Source organism: Triticum aestivum, chromosome 2D (assembly GCF_018294505.1).
Source record: "Triticum aestivum cultivar Chinese Spring chromosome 2D, IWGSC CS RefSeq v2.1, whole genome shotgun sequence".
NCBI lineage: Eukaryota > Viridiplantae > Streptophyta > Magnoliopsida > Poales > Poaceae > Triticum > Triticum aestivum.
The window spans coordinates 385,370,107-385,389,851 of record NC_057799.1 but is presented as its reverse complement, the minus strand read 5'-3'; the positions used below and the strand labels follow the sequence as shown (position 1 = coordinate 385,389,851).

Below are 19,745 nucleotides of genomic sequence, written 5' to 3'. Positions count from 1 at the left end.
AACATGCAATATTTTTAATGCAATAAAAATTGCAAATAAAATCCAAATAAATCCCAAATATTGTTTTTAACATTTTTCCTCCAGTATTTCAATTGTTTTGGAGAAGTCATATTTTCTCCTCTCGTTTATTTAAAATTGAAATATTTGTCTGAAGAGAAAAATAACTAAAACCAAAATCCTCGTTGGAAAAATTAATTTGAAAAAAATTCGGGAAAATCCCCAACTCTCTCCGAGGGTCCTTGAGTTGCTTAGGATTTATCGAGGATTTGTCAAAATGCAACAAAACATGATATGCAAATGATGATCTATGTATAACATTCCAAATTGAAATTTTGGGATGTTACACCTGGCTACTTCTTCACCAATAGCCTTGCGTCTTTCTTCATTGAACCGACGAAGAAATTTCTTGACCGGTTTATACTTGGGATCAACATTGAGAGTGTGCTCAGCGAGTTCTCTCGGTACACCTGGCATGTCAGAAGGCTTCCACGCAAAAATGTCCCGATTCTCACGGATGAACTCGATGAGCGCGCTTTCCTAGTTCGGATCCAAGTTAGCGCTGATGGTAAACTGCTTGGACGAATCCCGGGGCACGAAGTCAACAAGTTTAGTCTCATCAGCCGATTTAAACTTCAGGGCCGGATCGTGCTCTGTAGTTGGTTTTTTCAATGAAGTCATATCTGCTGGATCAACATTGCCTTTGTAAAACTTCAACTCTTCTGTCGCACAAACCGACTCAGCATAAGCCGCATCACCTTCTTCACACTCCAGAGCGATCTTGCGGCTCCCATGCACTGTTATAGTTCCCTTGTGACCCGGCATCTTGAGCTGCAGATAGACATAACAAGGTCATGCCATAAACTTAGCATAAGCTGGCCGTCCAAACAGGGCATGATACGGGCTTTTGATTTTCACCACTTCAAAGGTCAAAGTTTCTGATCTCGAATTATGCTCATCTCCAAAAGCCACCTCCAGAGCTATTTTACCAACAGGGTATGCCGATTTACCAGGCACCACGCCATGGAACACCGTATTGGACGGTTTAAGATTTTTATCGGTTAACCCCATGCGACGGAAAGTTTCATAATAAAGGTTATTGATACTACTCCCTCAGTCCATGAGTACCTTGGTGAACTTATAACCTCCCACCTGAGGTGCCACCACCAATGCCAGATGACCCGGATTATCAACCCGGGGCGGATGATCCTCTCGACTCCACACAATAGGCTGTTCAGACCAGCGTAAGTATCGGGGAACCGCCGGTTCAACGGAATTCACTGCCCTTTTATGAAGCTTCTGATCGCGCTTGTCCAGGCTAGTGGTGAAGACATGATACTGCCCGCTATTCAACTGCTTCGGGTTCCTCTGGTAACCCGACTGCTGCTGCTGCTGTTGCTGATTCCCCTGATTGTTATAACCACCTTGGTTGCCCTGATTGCTTTGATTGTTATGTCCACCCTGATTACCGTGGAAGCCTGAACCGGAACTTCCTCCGCCATAACCCGGCCCATGAGATCCGGGGCCTGAACCGCCGCCCGGTCCATGATCATACCGAAAAGAATCAGAATTTTTGAACTCTTGCATGATGTAACAATCTTTCCAAAGGTGCATGGACGGGTTCTCCTTCGTCCCATGCTTTGGGCAGGGCTGGTTCAACAGATAAGACAGGCGGTCCGGATTAGGACTTGGCCCTCCACCGCGCTGGGGCGGTTTACCTTTATGCCGCTGGCCTTTGTCCTGCGCGTTGGTATTAGCCACAAAATCCAAGCTATTATCTGCTTTACATTTACCGTTGTTTCCATGGCCCGCCGGGTTGTGCTGCTGCCCTTTGGTATGCCCGCTCTTCTTTCCCTTCCCTGTCTTGTCATCGTCAGACTCGGGGTCCTTGGTACCATCAGAGTCGGTATATTTCACTAGAGCAGCCATGAGAGTCCCCATATCATTGCAGTGGCGTTTGAGCCGTCCCAACTTCAGCTTCAGAGGTGCAAACCGGCAATTGCCTTCTAATGTTAAAACTGCTGTATCAGCGTTAATGCGGTCCGATGAATGCAAAATCTCCGAAACCCGACGCACCCAATGGGTTGTTGATTCTCCTTCCTCCTGGACACAGGCAGCCAGGTCCACAATTGACATGGGCTGCTTACACGTATCCTTGAAGTTCTGGATAAACCGGGCCCTCAGCTCGGCTCATGACCCAATGGAGTTAGCTGGTAACTTTTTCAACCAAGTTCGAGCCGTTCCTTCCAACATCATGGTGAAGTATTTAGCGCACGCTGCCTCGTCTACATCCAGCATCTCCATCGCCATCTCATAGCTTTCCACCCACGCCTCTGGGGACAAATCGGTGGTGTAATTCGGCACCTTGCGCGGGCCTTTGAAATCCTTGGGCAGGCGCACATTGCGCAACGCTGGGACGAGACACGGTACTCCCAAAGAACTAGAAGTAACTCCTGGTTCCACTGACGTGGTTGGACGAACCGGAGTAAGTTGACGGGCTTCATGCTGCACCGCTAACTCGGCCTCTCTACGTGCTCGAGCCCGGTCCGCCACCTCCTGAGCATCACCAGCACCACCCGCCGGGTTATTGCCACAGGGCGGATTACGATCCCGCGCGTTGCTTGACACTGCCCGTTCATCCATACGCCTGCTGTAACTCCGGCTTGGGCGGGGAGTGGAATGGATCCGATCGCGACTATGAATAAGCCTCCTGCTGAACCAAAGCTGTCTGAAGAAGCTCCCTAACTCGACGCGTCTCAATCACCGCCGGAGGCTCTTAACCTTGTGGTCGTGGGTTCGAGCCCCACGGTGGGCGCCAACTGTCGTGGGTTTGTCACGACAGATGTCCTCGTGAAAGGACTTAGTCGTGGAGCCATCGCTATGGGTTAGCTTAAAGGGGTTAAAACGGACAAGGGACACGAGAGTTTTATACTAGTTCGGCCCCTTACGATGAAGGTAAAAGCCTACGTCTAGTTGTGATGGAATTGCTGGGGTTTCGTTGACCAGGGAGCGAATACGCTTTGCCTGAATCTCGAGTTGTTGTCTGTTGTCCCTAAACCGCCGCCGGGTCGTCCCCTTATATACATGGGTTGACGCCCGTCGGTTTACAGAATCCCGAGGCCGGCTCATAAACGTGTCCGGCTCGGTCTCCGCTCTTTCTATCTTACAACACAAGTTTACATATCAATACCGGTTTATGTCTACAGGCCTTAAACTGGTTTTGGGCCCTGGGCCTTCATAAAGCGTCACCGTTTGTCTTCATGGTCTTGAGATATAATGAACTACTGATGGGGTTAACACGGCCTCTCCTGGCCGGTTTACGCCCAGTGGTAATATCCCCAACATTGGGTGTATGGCCATTGAAGGTTTTATTCATGTAAACAGAACAACAATTATTCTCTGACTTTAAATGAATAACCGTATTGCAAGAAACATGATCAAATTATATACATGCTTAACGCAAACACCAAATAACATTTATTTAGGTTTAACACTAATCCCGAAAGTATAGGGAGTGTGCGATGATGATCATATCAATCTTGGAACCACTTCCAACACACATCGTTACTTCACCCATAACTAGTCTCTATTCATTCTGCAACTCCCGTTTCGAGTTACTAATCTTAGCAATTGAACCAGTATCAAATACTGAGGGGTTGCTATAAACACTAGTAAAGTACACACCAATAACATGTATATCAAATATACCTTTGTTCACTTTTCCATCCTTCTTATCCGCCAAATATCTAGGGCAGTTCCACTTCCAGTGACCATTTCCTTTGCAATAGAAGCACTTAGTCTCAGGCTTAGGTCCAGACTTGGGCTTCTTCACTTGAGCAACAACTTGCTTGTCGTTCTTCTTGAAGTTCCCATTCTTCCCTTTGCTCTTTTCTTAAAACTAGTGGTCTTGCCAAGCATCAACACTTGATGATTTTCTTGATTTCTACCTTCGTCGATTTCAGCATCACGAAGAACTTGGGAATCGTTTCCGTTATCCCTTGCATATTATAGTTCATCACGAAGTTCTAGTAACTTGGTGATAGTGTCTAGAGAACTCTGTCAATCACTATCTTACCTGGAAGATTAACTCCCACTTGATTCAAGTGATTGTAGTACTCAGACATTCTGAGCACATGCTCACTAGCTGAGCAATTCTCCTCCATCTTGTAGGCAAAGTGCTTGTCAAAGGTCTCATACCTTTCGACATGGGCATGAGTCTGAAATACTAATTTCAACTCTTGGAACATCTCATATGCTCCGTGGCGTTACAAACGCCTTTGAAGCCCCGATTCTAAGCCATAAAGCATGGTGCACTAAACTATCAAGTAGTCATCCTATCGAGCTTGCCAAACATTCATAACATCTGCATCTGCTCCTGCAATCGGTCTGTCACCTAGCGGTGCATCAAGGACATAATTCTTCTGTGTAGCAATGAGGATAATCCTCATATCACGGATCCAATGCGCATCATTGCTACTAACATCTTTCAACTTAGTTTTCTCTAGGAACATATCAAAAATAAAACAGGGGAGCTAAACGCGAGCTATTGATCACAACATAGATATGCTAATACTACCAGGACTAAGTTCATGATAAATTGAAAGTTCAATTAATCATATTACTTAAGAACTCCCACTTAGATAGACATCCCTCTAATCATCTAAGTGATCACGTGATCCAAATCAACTAAACCATGTCCGATCATCACGTGAGATGGAGTAGTTTTCTATGGTGAACATCACTATGTTGATCATATCTATTATATGATTCACGCTCGACCTTTCAGTCTCAGTGTTCCGAGGCCATATCTGCATATCCTAGGTGCTACCTCTTGATCACTGCGTTGGTTTTCCCTTGAAGAGGAAAGGATGATGCAGCAAAGTAGCGTAAGTATTTCCCTCAGTTTTTGAGAACCAAGCCATCAATCCAGTAGGAGGCTACGCGCGAGTCCCTCGCACCTACACAAAACAAATAAATCCTCGCAACCAACGCGATAAGGGGTTGTCAATCCCTTCACGGTCACTTACGAGAGTGAGATCTGATAGATATGATAGGATAATATTTTTGGTATTTTTGTGATAAAGATGCAAAGTAAAATAAAAGCAAAGTAAAAAGCAAAGGAAATAACTAAGTGTTGGAAGATTAATATGATGAAGATAGACCCAGGGGCCATAGGTTTCACTAGTGGCTTCTCTCGAGAGCATAAGTATTTTACGGTGGGTGAACAAATTACTGTTGAGCAATTGACAGAATTGAGCATAGTTATGAGAATATCTAGGTATGATCATGTATATAGGCATCACGTCCGAGACAAGTAGACCGACTCCTGCCTGCATCTACTACTATTACTCCACTCATCGACCGCTATCCAGCATGCATCTAGAGTATTAAGTTCATGAAAACAGAGTAACGCCTTAAGCAAGATGACATGATGTAGAGGGATAAATTCATGTAATATGATAAAAAACCATCTTGTTATCCTCGATGGCAACAATACAATACGTGCCTTGCTGCCCCTACTGTCACTGGGAAAGGACACCGCAAGATTGAACCCAAAGCTAAGCACTTCTCCCATTGCAAGAAAGATCAATCTAGTAGGCCAAACCAAACTGATAATTCGAAGAGACTTGCAAAGATAACCAATCATACATAAAAGAATTCAGAGAAGATTCAAATATTGTTCATAGATAAACTTGATCATAAACCCACAATTCATCGGTCTCAACAAACACACCGCAAAAGAAGATTACATCAAATAGATCTCCACGAGAGAGGGGGAGAACATTGTATTGAGATCCAAAAAGAGAGAAGAAGCCATCTAGCTACTAACTATGGACCCAAAGGTCTGAAGTAAACTACTCACACTTCATCGGAGAGGCTATGGTGTTGATGTAGAAGCCCTCCGTGATGGATGCCCCCTCCGGCGGAGCTCCGGAACAGGCCCCAAGATGGGATCTCATGGGTACAGAAGGTTGCGGCGGTGGAATTAGGTTTTTGGCTCCGTATCTGATCGTTTGGGGGTACGTAGGTATATATAGGAGGAAGGAGTACGTCGGTGGAGCAACAGGGGGCCCACGAGGGTGGAGGGCGCGCCCTGGGGGGTAGGCGCGCCCCCCTACCTCGTGGCCTCCTCCTTTATTTCTTGACGTAGGGTCCAAGTCTCCTGGATCATATTCTTCCTAAAAATCATGTTCCCGAAGATTTCATTCCGTTTGGACTCCGTTTGATATTCCTTTTCTGCGAAACTCTGAAATAGGCAAAAAAACAACAATTCTGGGCTGGGCCTCCGGTTAATAGGTTAGTCCCAAAAATAATATAAAAGTGAATAATAAAGCCCAATAATGTCCAAAACAGTAGATAATATAGCATGGAGCAATAAAAAATTATAGATACGTTGGAGACGTATGAAGCATCCCCAAGCTTAATTCCTGCTCGTCCTCGAGTTGGTAAATGATAAAAACAGAATTTTTGATGCGGAGTGCTACTTGGCATAATTTCAATGTAATTCTTCTTAATTGTGGTATGAATATTCAGATCCGAAAGATTCAAGACAAAAGTTTAATATTGACATAAAAATAATAATACTTCAAGCATACTAACAAAGAAATCATGTCTTCTCAAAATAACATGGCAAAGAAAGTTATCCCTACAAAATCATATAGTCTGGCTATGCTCTATCTTCACCACACAAAGTATTTAAATCATGCACAACCCCGATGACAAGCCAAGCAATTGTTTCATACTTTTGACGTTCTCAAACTTTTTCAATCTTCACGCAATACATGAGCGTGAGCCATGGACATAGCACTATATGTGGAATAGAATGGTGGTTGTGGAGAAGACAAAAAGGGAGAAGATAGTCTCCCATCAACTAGGCGTATCAACGGGCTATGGAGATGCCCATCAATAGATATCAATGTGAGTGAGTAGGGATTGCCATGCAGCGAATGCACTAGAGCTATAAGTATATGAAAGCTCAACAAAGGAAACTAAGTGGGTGTGCATCCAACTCGCTTGCTCACGAAGACCTAGGGCATTTTGAGGAAGCCCATCATTGGAATATACAAGCCAAGTTCTATAATGAAAATTTCCCACTAGTATATGAAAGTGACAAAATGAGAGACTCTCTATCATGAAGATCATGGTGCTACTTTGAAGCACAAGTGTGGTAAAAGGATAGTAACATTGTCCCTTCTCTCTTTTTCTCTCATTTTTTTGGGCCTTTTTATGGCCTCTTTCCTCTTTTTTTTTGTCCGGAGTCTCATCTCGACTTGTGGGGGAATCATAGTCTCCATCATCCTTTCCTCACTTGGGACAATGCTCTAAAAATGATGATCATCACACTTTTATTTTCTTACAACTCAACAATTACAACTCGATACTTGGAACAAAATATGACTCTATATGAATGCCTCCGGCGGTGTACCGGGATATGCAATGAATCAAGAGTGACATGTATGAAGGAATTATGAACGGTGGCTTTGCCACAAATACGATGTCAACTACATGATCATGCAAAGCAATATGACAATGATGGAGCGTGTCATAATAAATGAAACGGTGGAAAGTTGCATGGCAATATATCTTGGAATGGCAATGGAAATGCCATGATAGGTAGGTATAGTGGCTGTTTTGAGGAAGGTTGATGGTGGGTGTATGATACCGTCGAAAAGTGCGCGGTATTAGAGAGGCTAGCAATGGTGGAAGGAAGAAGAGTGCGTATAATCCATGGACTCAACATTAGTCCTAAAGAACTCATATTGCAAAAATCTACAAGTTATCAAAGCAAAGTATTACGCGCATGCTCCTAGGGGGATAGATTGGTAGGAAAAGACCATCGCTCGTCCCCGACCGCCACTCATAAGGAAGACAATCAATAAATAAATCATGCTCCGACTTCATCACATAACGGTTCACCATACGTGCATGCTACGGGAATCACAAACTTTAACACAAGTATCTCTCAAATTCACAACTACTCAACTAGCATGACTCTAATATAACCATCTTTATATCTCAAAACAATTATCAAGCCTCAAACTTTTCTTAGTATTCAACACACTCATAAGAATTTTTTACTATTCTTGAATACCAAGCATATTAGGATTATTCAAGCAATTACCATGCTATTTAAGACTCTCAAAATAATCTAAGTGAAGCATGAGAGATCAATAGTTTCTATAAAACAAATCCACCACCGTGCTGTAAAAGATATAAGTGAAGTACTAGAGCAAAACTATATAACTCAAAAGATATAAGCGAAGCACATAGAGTATTCTAACAAATTCCAAATCATGTATGGCTCTCTCAAAAGGTGTGTACAGAAAGGATGATTGTGGTAGCCTAAAAAGCAAATACTCAAATCATACAAGACGCTCCAAGCAAAACACATATCATGTGGTGAATAAAAATATAGCTCCAAGTAAAGTTACCGATGGAAGTAGACGAAAGAGGGGATGCCTTCCGGGGCATCCCCAAGCTTTGGCTTTATGGTGTCCTTAGATTATCTTGGGGGTGCCATGGGAATCCCCAAGCTTAGGCTCTTGCCACTCCTTGTTCCATAATCCATCAAATCTTTCACCCAAAACTTGAAAACTTCACAACACAAAACTTAACAGAAAATCTCGTGAGCTCCGTTAGCGAAAGAAAACAAAAGACCACTTCAAGGTACTGTAATGAACTCATTCTTTATTTATATTGGTGTTAAACATACTGTATTACAACTTCTCTATGGTTTATAAACTATTTTATTAGCCATAGATTCATCAAAATAAGCAAACAACACACGAAAAACAGAATCTGTCAAAAACAGAACAGGCTGTCGTAATCTGTAACTAACGCAAAATTCTTGAACTCCAAAAAATCAGGAAAAATAGGAAGACCTAGAAATTTTTTTTATTGATCAGCAGCAATTGGAATCACTATTTTATCACGTTCTGGTGATTTTTAACAATTGTTTTCGTGAACAGAAAGTTTCTGGAAATTACAGCAAGATCAAATAACTATCATCCAAGAAGATCCTATAGGTTTAACTTGGAACAAACACTAATTAAAACATAAAAACACATCTAACCAGAGGCTAGAACAAATATTTATTCCTAAACAGAACCAAAAAGCAAAAAAATTAAAAATAAAATTGGCTTGCCTCCCAACAAGCGCTATCTTTTAACGCCCCTAGCTAGGCATAAAATCAAGGATAGATCTAGGTATTGCCATCTTTGGTAGGCAATCCATAAGTGGCTCTCATGATAGATTCATATGGTAATTTTATTTTCTTCCTAGGGAAGTGTTCCATGCCTTTTTTAATGGAAATTGAAATCTAATATTCCCTTCCATCATATCAATAATTGCACCAATCGTTCTAAGGAAAGGTCTACCAAGAATAATAGGACATGAAGGATTGCAATCTATATCAAGAACGGTAAAATCTACGGGCACATAATTCCTATTTGCAACAATAAGAACATCATTAATTCTTCCCATAGGTTTCTTAATAGTGGAATCCGCAAGGTGCAATTTTAGAGAGCAATCATCAAAATCACGGAAATCTAGCAAATCGCACAAAGTTTTGGGAATAGTGGAAACACTAGCACCCAAATCACATAAAGCATAGAACTCATGATCCCTAATCTTAATTTTAATAGTAGGTTCCCACTCATCATAAAGTTTTTAGGAATAGAAACTTCCAACTCAAGCTTTTCTTCATAAGATTGCATCAAGGCATCAACGATATGTTTAGTAAACGCTTTATTTTGACTATAAGCATGAGGAGAATTTAGCACGGATTGCAACAAGGAAATACAATCTATCAAAGAGCAATTTTCATAATTAAATTCCTTGAAATCCAAAATAGTGGGTTTAGCAACATCTAGGGTTTTGATCTCTTCAATCCCACTTTTATCAATTTTAGCATCAAGATCTAAAAACTCCGAATTTTTGGAACGCCTTCTAAGTAAAGGTGGATCATATTCAGTCCCATCATTATCAAGATTCATATTGCAAAACAAAGATTTAATAGGGGACACATCAATAACTTTTAGATCTTCATCTTTATTTTCATAGAAATTTGAAGAACACGCTTTCATAAAGCAATCTTTCTTAGCACGCATCCTAGCGGTTCTTTCTTTGCACTCATCAATGGAAATTCTCATGGCTTTGAGAGACTCATTGATATCATGCTTAGGAGGAATAGATCTAAGCTTTAAAGAATCAACATCAAGAGAAATTCTATCAACGTTCCTAGCCAATTCATCAACTTTAAGCAATTTCTCTTCAAGCAAAGCATTGAAATTCTTTTGCGAATTCATAAACTCTTTAACACTAGTCTCAAATTCAGAGGGCATCTTATTAAAATTTCCATAAGAGTTGTTGTAGGAATTACCATAATTATTAGAGGAATTACTAGGATAAGGCCTAGGATTAAAGTTTCCTCTATACACGTTGTTACCAAAATTATTCCTACCAACAAAATTCACATCCATAGATTCATTATTATTCTCAATCAAAGTAGACAAAGGCATATCATTAGGATCAGAAGAAACACTCTTAGTAGCAAATAATTTCATAAGTTCATCCATCTTTCCACTCAAAACATTAATTTCTTCTATCGCATGCACTTTTTTATTAGTAGATCTTTCAGTGTGCCATTGAGAATAATTAACCATAATATTATCTAGGAGTTTATTAGCTTCTCCTAAAGTGATTTCCATAAAAGTGCCTCCCGCGGCCGAATCTAAAAGATTTCTAGAAGCAAAATTCAATCCGGCATAAAATTTTGGTATAATCATCCACAAATTCAAACCATGAGTAGGGCAATTACGTATCATTAATTTCATCCTCTCCCAAGCTTGTGCAACATATTCATGATCAAGTTGCTTAAAATTCATATTATCATTTCTAAGAGAGATGATCTTAGCGGGAGGAAAATACTTAGAGATAAAAGCATCTTTGCACTTATTCCAAGAATCAATACTATTTTTAGGCAAAGACGAAAACCAAGCTTTAGCACGATCTCTAAGCGAAAAAGGAAATAGCTTCAACTTAACAATATCATTGTCCACATCTTTCTTCTTTTGCATATCACACATATCAACGAAGCTATTTAGATCAGTAGCGGCATCTTCACTAGGAAGGCCGGCGAATTGATCTTTCATGACAAGATTCAACAAAGCAGCATTGATTTCACAAGATTCAGTATCGGTAAGAGGAGCAATCGGAGTGCTAAGGATCATTATTGTTGGTATTGGTAAAGTCACATAATTTGGTGTTATCTTGAGCCATCGTGACAAACAAGCAATCCAACACACGAGCAAACAAAAAGCAAGCGAAAAAGAGGCGAACAAAAAAGAGAGGGCGAATAAAATGGCAAGGGTGAAGTGGGGGAGAGGAAAACGAGAGGCAAATGGCAAATAATGTAATGCGGGAGATAAGGGATTGTGATGGGTACTTGGTATGTTGACTTTTGCGTAGACCTCCCCGGCAACGGCGCCAGAAATGGCTCATTGTCGGGAGTCCAAATCTTGACTTGACCTTGCGTAAGCCTCCGCGGCAACGGCGCCAGAAATCCTTCTTGCTACCTCTTGAGCACTGCGTTGGTTTTCCCTTGAAGAGGAAAGGGTGATGCAGCAAACTAGTGTAAGTATTTCCCTCAGTTTTTGAGAACCAAGTTATCAATCCAGTAGGAGGCTGCGCGCGAGTCCCTCTCACCTACACAAAACAAATAAATCCTCGCAACCAATGCGATAAGGGGTTGTCAATCCCTTCACGGTCACTTACGAGAGTGAGATCTGATAGATATGATAGGATAATATTTTTGGTATTTTTGTGATAAAGATGCAAAGTAAAATAAAAGCAAAGTAAAAAAGCAAAGGAAATAACTAAGTGTTGGAAGATTAATATGATGAAGATAGACCCGGGGGCCATAGGTTTCACTAGTGGCTTCTCTCGAGAGCATAAGTATTTTACGGTGGGTGAACAAATTACTATTGAGCAATTGACAGAATTGAGCATAGTTATGAGAATATCTAGGTATGATCATGTATATAGGCATCACGTCCGAGACAAGTAGACCGACTTCTGCCTGCATCTACTACTATTACTCCACTCATCGACCGCTATCCAGCATGCATCTAGAGTATTAAGTTCATGAAAACAGAGTAACGCCTTAAGCAAGATGACATGATGTAGAGGGATAAATTCATGCAATATGATAAAAACCCCATCTTTTTATCCTCGATGGCAACAATACAATACGTGCCTTGCCGCCCCTACTGTCACTGGGAAAGGACACCGCAAGACTGAACCCAAAGCTAAGCACTTCTCCCATTGCAAGAAAGATCAATCTAGTCGGCCAAACCAAACTAATAATTCGAAGAGACTTGCAAAGATAACCAATCATACATAAAAGAATTCAGAGAAGATTCAAATATTGTTCATTGATAAACTTGATCATAAACCCACAATTCATCGGTCTCAACAAACACACCGCAAAAGAAGATTACATCGAATAGATCTCCACGAGAGAGGGGGAGAACATTGTATTGAGATCCAAAAAGAGAGAAGAAGCCATCTAGCTACTAACTATGGACCCGAAGGTCTGAAGTAAACTACTCACACTTCATCGGAGAGGCTATGGTGTTGATGTAGAAGCCCTCCGTGATGGATGCCCCCCTCAGGCGGAGCTCCAAAACATGCCCCAAGATGGGATCTCGTGGGTACAGAAGGTTGCGACGGTGGGATTAGGTTTTTGGCTCCGTATCTGATCGTTTGGGGGTACGTAGGTATATATAGGAGGAAGAAGTACGTCGGTGGAGCAACAGGGGCCCACGAGGGTGGAGGGCGCGCCCTGGGGGGGTAGGCGCGCCCCCCTACCTCGTGGCCTCCTTCTTTATTTCTTGACATAGGGTCCAAGTCTCCTGGATCATATTCTTCCTAAAAATCACATTCCCGAAGGTTTCATTCCGTTTGGACTCCGTTTGATATTCCTTTTCTGCGAAAATCTGAAATAGGCAAAAAACAGCAATTCTGGGCTCGGCCTCCGGTTAATAGGTTAGTCCCAAAAATAATATAAAAGTGAATAATAAAGCCCAATAATGTCCAAAACAGTAGATAATATAGCATGGAGCAATAAAAAATTATAGATACGTTGGGGACGTATCACTAGGCTCGTCAAGTTTAACCCGAGTATTCTGCGTGTGCAAAACTGGCTTGCACCCGTTGTATGTGAACGTAGAGCTTATCACACCCGATCATCACGTGGTGTCTCAGCACGACGAACTTTCGCAACGGTGCATACTCAGGGAGAACACTTGTACCTTGAAATTTAGTGAGAGATCATCTTATAATGCTACCGTCGATCTAAGCAAAATAAGATGCAGAAAAGATAAACATCACATGCAATCAATATAAGTGATATGATATGGCCATCATCATCTTGTGCCTTTGATCTCCATCTCCAAAGCACCTTCATGATCACCATCGTCACCGGCGAGACACCTTGATCTCCATCGTAGCATCGTTGTCGTCTCGCCAACTATTGCTTCTACGACTATTGCTACCGCTTAGTGATAAAGTAAAGCAATTACATGGCGATTGCATTTCATACAATAAAGCGACAACCATATGGCTCCTGCTAGTTGCCGATAACTCTGTTACAAAACATGATCATCTCATACAATAAAATTTAGCATCATGTCTTGACCATATCACATCACAACATGCCCTGCAAAAACAAGTTAGACGTCCTCTACTTTGTTGTTGCAAGTTTTACGTGGCTGCTATGGGCTGAGCAAGAACCGTTCTTACCTACGCATCAAAACCACAATGATATTTCATCAAGTATGTGTTGTTTTAACCTTCACAAGGACCGAGCGTAGCCACACTCGATTCAATTAAAGTTGGAGAAACTGACACCCGCCAGCCACCTGTGTGCGAAGCACGTCGGTAGAACCAGTCTCGCGTAAGCGTACGCGTAATGTCGGTCCGGGCCGCTTCATCCAACAATACCGGCGAATCAAAGTATGACATGCTGGTAAGTAGTATGACTAGTATCGCCCACAACTCACTTGTGTTCTACTCGTGCATATAACATCTATGCATAAACCTGGCTCTGATGCCAATGTTGGGGAACGTAGTAATTTCAAAAAAATTCCTACGCACACGCAAGATCATGGTGATGCATAGCAACGAGAGGGGAGAGTGTTGTCCACGTACCCTCGTAGACCGTAAGCGGAAGCGTTATGACAACGCGGTTGATGTAGTCGTACGTCTTCACGATCGACCGATCCTAGTACCGAACGTACGGCACCTCCGCGATCTGCACACGTTCAGCTCAGTGACGTCCCACGAACTCACGATCCAGTAGAGCTTCGAGGGAGAGTTTCGTCAGCACGACGGCGTGATGATGGTGATGATAAAGCTACCGATGCAGGGCTTCGCCTAAGCACTGCTATGATATGACCGAGGTGGATTATGGTGGAGGGGGCACCGCACACGGCTAAAAGATCAATGATGAACTTGTGTGTTTATGGGGTGCCCCCTTCCCCCGTATATAAAGGAGTGGAGGAGGCCGGCCTCCTAGCGCGCCCCAAGGGGAGTCCTACTCCCACCGGGAGTAGGATTCCACCCCTTCCAAGAGTAGGAGTAGGAGGGAAGGAAGGAGGAGAGAGGGGGAAGGAAAAAGGGGGGCGCCGCCCCCCTTCCTTGTCCAATTCGGACTAGAGGGGGAGGGGGCGCGCGGCCTGCCCTGGCCGCCCCTTCCTCTCTCCACCAAGGCCCATGAGGCCCATTACACTCCCCGGGGGGTTCCGGTAACCCCCCGGTACTCCGGTATTCGTCCAAACTCACTCGGAACCCTTCCGAAGTCCCAATATAGTCATCCAATATATCGATCTTTATGTCTCGACCATTTCGAGACTCCTCATCATGTCTGTGATCATATCTGGGACTCCGAACTTCCTTCGGTACATCAAAACACATAAACTCATATTACTGATCATCACCGAACGTTAAGCGTGCGGACCCTACAGGTTCGAGAACTATGTAGACATGACCGAGACTCATCTCCGGTCAATAACCAATAGCGGAACCTGGATGCTCATATCGGTTCCTACATATTCTACGAAGATCTTTATCGGTCAAATCGCATAATAACATACGTTGTTCCCTTTGTCATCGGTATGTTACTTGCCCGAGATTCGATCATCGGTATCTCAATACCTAGTTCAATCTCGTTACCGGTAAGTCTCTTTACTCGTTCCGTAATACATCATCCCGCAACTAACTCATTAGTTGCATTGCTTACAAGGCTTATAGTGATGTGCACTACCGAGAGGGCCCAGAGATACCTCTCCGATAATCGGAGTGACAAATCCTAATCTTGATCTATGCCAACTCAACAAGTACCATCGGAGACACCTGTAGAGCACCTTTATAATCACCCAGTTACGTTGTGACGTTTGGTAGCACACAAAGTGTTCCTCCGGTATTCGGGAGTTGCATAATCTCATAGTCATAGGAACATATATAAGTCATGAAGAAAGCAATAGCAATATACTAAACGATCAAATGCTAAGCTAACGGAATGGGTCAAGTCAATCACATCATTCTCTAATGATGTGATCCCGTTAATCAAATGACAACTCATGTCTATGGTTAGGAAACTTAACCATCTTTGATTCAACGAGCTAGTCAAGTAGAGGCATACTAGCGACACTCTGTTTGTCTACGTATTCACACATGTACTAAATTTCCGGTTAATACAATTCTAGCATGAATAATAAATATTTATCATCATATAAGGAAATATAAATAACAACTTTATTATTGCCTCTAGGGCATATTTCCTTCAAAAATATCCACACTTTGTCAGGTAATGAGTTTGCAACGTCTTGTACAATTATGGCATCCATTGTGATAACATATTATGCGTAAAAACTATTGATGTGGAAGTCGTTAAGTATATTTGGAATAATACTTCATATGTCTTGCCTTATAGATCAAAATAGCTTCTAAATATTACTAAAAATTCCGACCAACAAGTTTAAATCTCCGTGGATCACATGAATCAACAAACTAGAAGGTGTCGCACGCTGATATGTTTGATAACATTTGATATTTCTTCAAGGATATACCATTTCCTTTTTGGTTGGTGCAATGGGTTTTTTGATCGTCGTCCTTTATTATTGATTTCCTGCACGTGTCTAAAGCATGCATGGGTAAATATGTGTTTTAGTTTTTGGGAGGCGTATGAAGCAATTGCTTAGAATTGATACACATTATGGATGTCTATTAATTGTAAATGTGTTGACATGGAAGGCGATTGCTTCACGACCTCTAATCCCCTAGAACCACAAACATTGGGTTGGCCCGTGGTGCCGCCCATGATGTGAATAGCAAAAATACGGACCACCGTGGCCAGGAAAATCTGACAGTCAGTGCCAACCAAAGCATTTTGTCATGTGGTACCACCGAAGGATCATTCTACATTTGACCCTGATAGAATGGGCTAAGAAAACAGGGCGCAACACAAAACAACGTGAAGCAAACAAGACACTCTACAACAAGTGTCAACCAAAGCATTTTTGCCGCGTGGTACTGCTGGTGGGTCCAGCCCTGACAGAATAGTCCTAAAGAACGCCCACACCGTAAAAGTAATGTTAAGGAACCGGGGAAGCCTTGGGTGGCTACATTTTAAACCACATAGAGTATGTTTTTACAGTGCACACCATCCCTGCATTAACATTATACTAAAAACCACCCCTAATTAGGGAGGTCGTTGCACATAAAAAATGAATTCTTAGAAAAGAAAGCTTGTACACAATCATAAATGGTTTGCTGAGTGGACGGCCAATGTTTCATAAAAAATGGCAAACTCGACATAGATCTCAAGAAACCCATTATTGTAGAATGTGATAGCTCTTTTGTGGTCTCCCTTCTTGCAAATGATTTTCTTGATAGGTCCCCTTTTATTGATCTTAAGAGGGAAGCACTGAGCATTATGGTTTATGAAGCTTAATTTTTTTTTAAGATCTTCAAGATCAATCGCCAGGCAAACACGGCGGTTCATGAAATTGCCAAGTTTAGTTTTGACAATAGGTCGGACGATTTCTTTATTATACTATTCCGCCTTGCGTGGCGTATGCTGTAATGAACGATGTTTTAAGTTGATTAATATATGAGAGTGTATTTCAAAAGGAAATGGCAAACTCTGTTGTCAACAATTAGTTTTAAGCTTATGATGGTGGTGTGGGTTGGATCCTAGGGACCCGGTTGTAATTTCTTTATTCTGTGGGGTTCTCTGTATTATTGCTCATCTTTTAATATAGTCTGTGATCATTTTTGAAAAAAAAAATAGTTTTCAAGTTTATCAAACTTGCTAATCTAAATGTACAACAGTCAAGCTGAATAGTGTTGGCTTTCAGTTAAATAGTATCAATAAAGTGGTGATTATAAACAATCATTTTTACGAACAATCGTATAGCCCACTTGTTATAATCTTCCTATTTTTCCATTATAAAATACTGCATATATGCATACCAAAATTTGAAGTGATGGTTATAAATAATCTTCCCCCGCAAAAAGAAAAATCTTTGCTTTGAATGCTACGATGAGTCTAGAACCTACTCGCGGTAAGTGGGCCCGGTACACTAGAAGGTGCCAAAAATGAAAAGAAAAACATTGCTGTGAGCTTGCTGACGTATTTCTACCGTTCGTCCGTCATCTTTTCTTTTATCTGCCCTCCGTCACCTTCTGACTTGTAGTAGAGGGGGTCAAACTCGAGTCATAAAATCCGTTGGCCTTCTCCAACCGCAAAAAGAGCAAGCGTCCAAGGCCGCCATGAACGCGCGGTTCCAAAGAAAAAGTTCAGTTAAAGTTTTTCTCGCGGAGCGAGCGGGAAGAAGAGGCCAAGCGCCCAAGCCTCTGGAAGTCTGCATCCTTAGCCGTTAAGCAGAGCAGTGCATGCCTAAGTCGGTTTCGCTTCGCTTGACGCTCCCTTTATTTATTACACTTTCGTGTTGAAGCCCGATTTGCCTCCGCTGCACCGTTTTAATGGCTGTTTAGACTAATATAAGTAATTGCTGGCTTAATCCGAGTTTGCTTCTTCCTCCGCCGTGCCTTGGTTGATCGCGTCGAGGTTTTAAGGAACGGGGAGTATAAATTGCACCCGACATGCTTCCCCTGCAAAAGCTGCTGTGTGTGTCTGAACGCGTGCGAACCTACAGAGCAATGCTGACGCCGCCGACGACGTTCCCGGCGGCTGGGGCGCTCTCGGAGCAGGCCGAGACCGCGGCTATCGTGTCCGCCCTCACGCACGTCATCGCCAGCGGCCGCGGCCCGCCGGCGCCCGCGCCACCGCTGGTCATGCCGTGCCACCCGGGTGTCCAGCAGCTCGGCGCGTCCACGTCGTCCCGAGGAACAGAGGCGCCGCCGCGCAAGTATCGCGGCGTGAGGCGGCGGCCGTGGGGCAAATGGGCGGCTGAGATCCGTGACCCACAGAAGGCGGCGCGGGTGTGGCTTGGCACGTTCGCCACCGCCGAGGACGCGGCGCGCGCGTACGACGCCGCCGCGCTCCGCTTCCGCGGGAGCCGCGCCAAGCTCAACTTCCCCGAGGACGCTGCGGCCGCCACCGCGCGCCGCGCCAGGGATGCCGCGACGGCCGCGGCGGCGGCGTCCTCGAAGCCGGCCGCGCTGCTGGAGTCGCAGGACGGCGACGTCATGGACTACCTGGACTACTCCAAGATCCTCGCGGAGCCGGAGCCGAGCAACGTGATGGGCCGACTGTTGGGCGGCGACGGGAACGGACGGTTCCTGGGGTCGTGGAGCATCGGGACGTCGCCGGCGTCGTCTGCGTCGAGCGCGTCGCTCGCCGGGGCAGGACCCGCCTCCGCTGCTCTGTTTCAGTGCGGCAGCGGCTTGAAGCAGAGCAGTGAGAGTTCGTCGCATAGGGGTTACTAGCCAAAGGTTGTCAACCTCTTAGGGAGAGAAGCGTGGGCGATTCCCGATGATAAACGAGCAAAAGAGAAGACCGGCGAAATTTCCCGCCTTTCGGTGCGCGTCGTACTTCACACTTTCATCCTATGCATGCATAAGTTCTGTCACATCGTGAGCAGCAAGTCAGATGGGGGTTGGGGGGCCAGCGAAGGTCACTTTCTTGGACTGATGAGCCAGAGCCGAGAGATGTGGAATTTTGGGTTCAATTGCATTCATCAGCAAGCAACTAAAGACGAAGATTTATGATTTTCTTTTAGTAGTGCCATGTAGGTTCTTGGTTTTCATCGAGGTCAGTTTCTAAACTGAAGCTCTCTAACTCAGCTAGCTAGCAAAGTTACTAGAGCTAGATAGTGTTCATTTTAAATTACTTCCAGGAGGAAAATAAATCATCTATAATGAACAAGATGCATTAGTTATCCATTTATTCGTAATGATGTGTTGTATATAAAGGTGTTGTATGGACTAAGAGTATTATTTCTTAGCTTTGCTTTTCATTCCCCGTTCTGGCTCGCTTGTGATTTCAAATCTCATAGGGATTGTTTGGGATTTGGAATATTTCCCTGAAGAATAAGGCAGATTGAGAAAATTAAGGCTAGACAGAGGTTTAGAGGGAGATAGGAACACTACCTGTTTTTAGGCCGTGGCTAATTAGAGGAGGAGAAAAAAGATGGTTCATGTCTTGGATGGGGATGAGGCACCTGTTACAGATAATTAAAGGATGAGCACAATTACAGTAGATTGCTATAAGAACCTTTTCA

The 19,745-nt window shown here is 43.2% G+C and overlaps 1 protein-coding gene across 1 annotated transcript; it reads left to right on the top strand.

The window, feature by feature from the left end:
- Positions 1 to 18,200: 18,200 nt before the first annotated feature.
- LOC123049392 (ethylene-responsive transcription factor ERF115-like) lies at positions 18,201 to 19,385 on the top strand. The gene has a single exon (XM_044472317.1). The coding sequence runs from the start codon at positions 18,223 to 18,225 to the stop codon at positions 18,949 to 18,951; it is 729 nt and encodes a 242-aa protein (XP_044328252.1). The 5' UTR covers positions 18,201 to 18,222; the 3' UTR covers positions 18,952 to 19,385.
- The last annotated feature ends 360 nt before the right edge of the window (positions 19,386 to 19,745 follow it).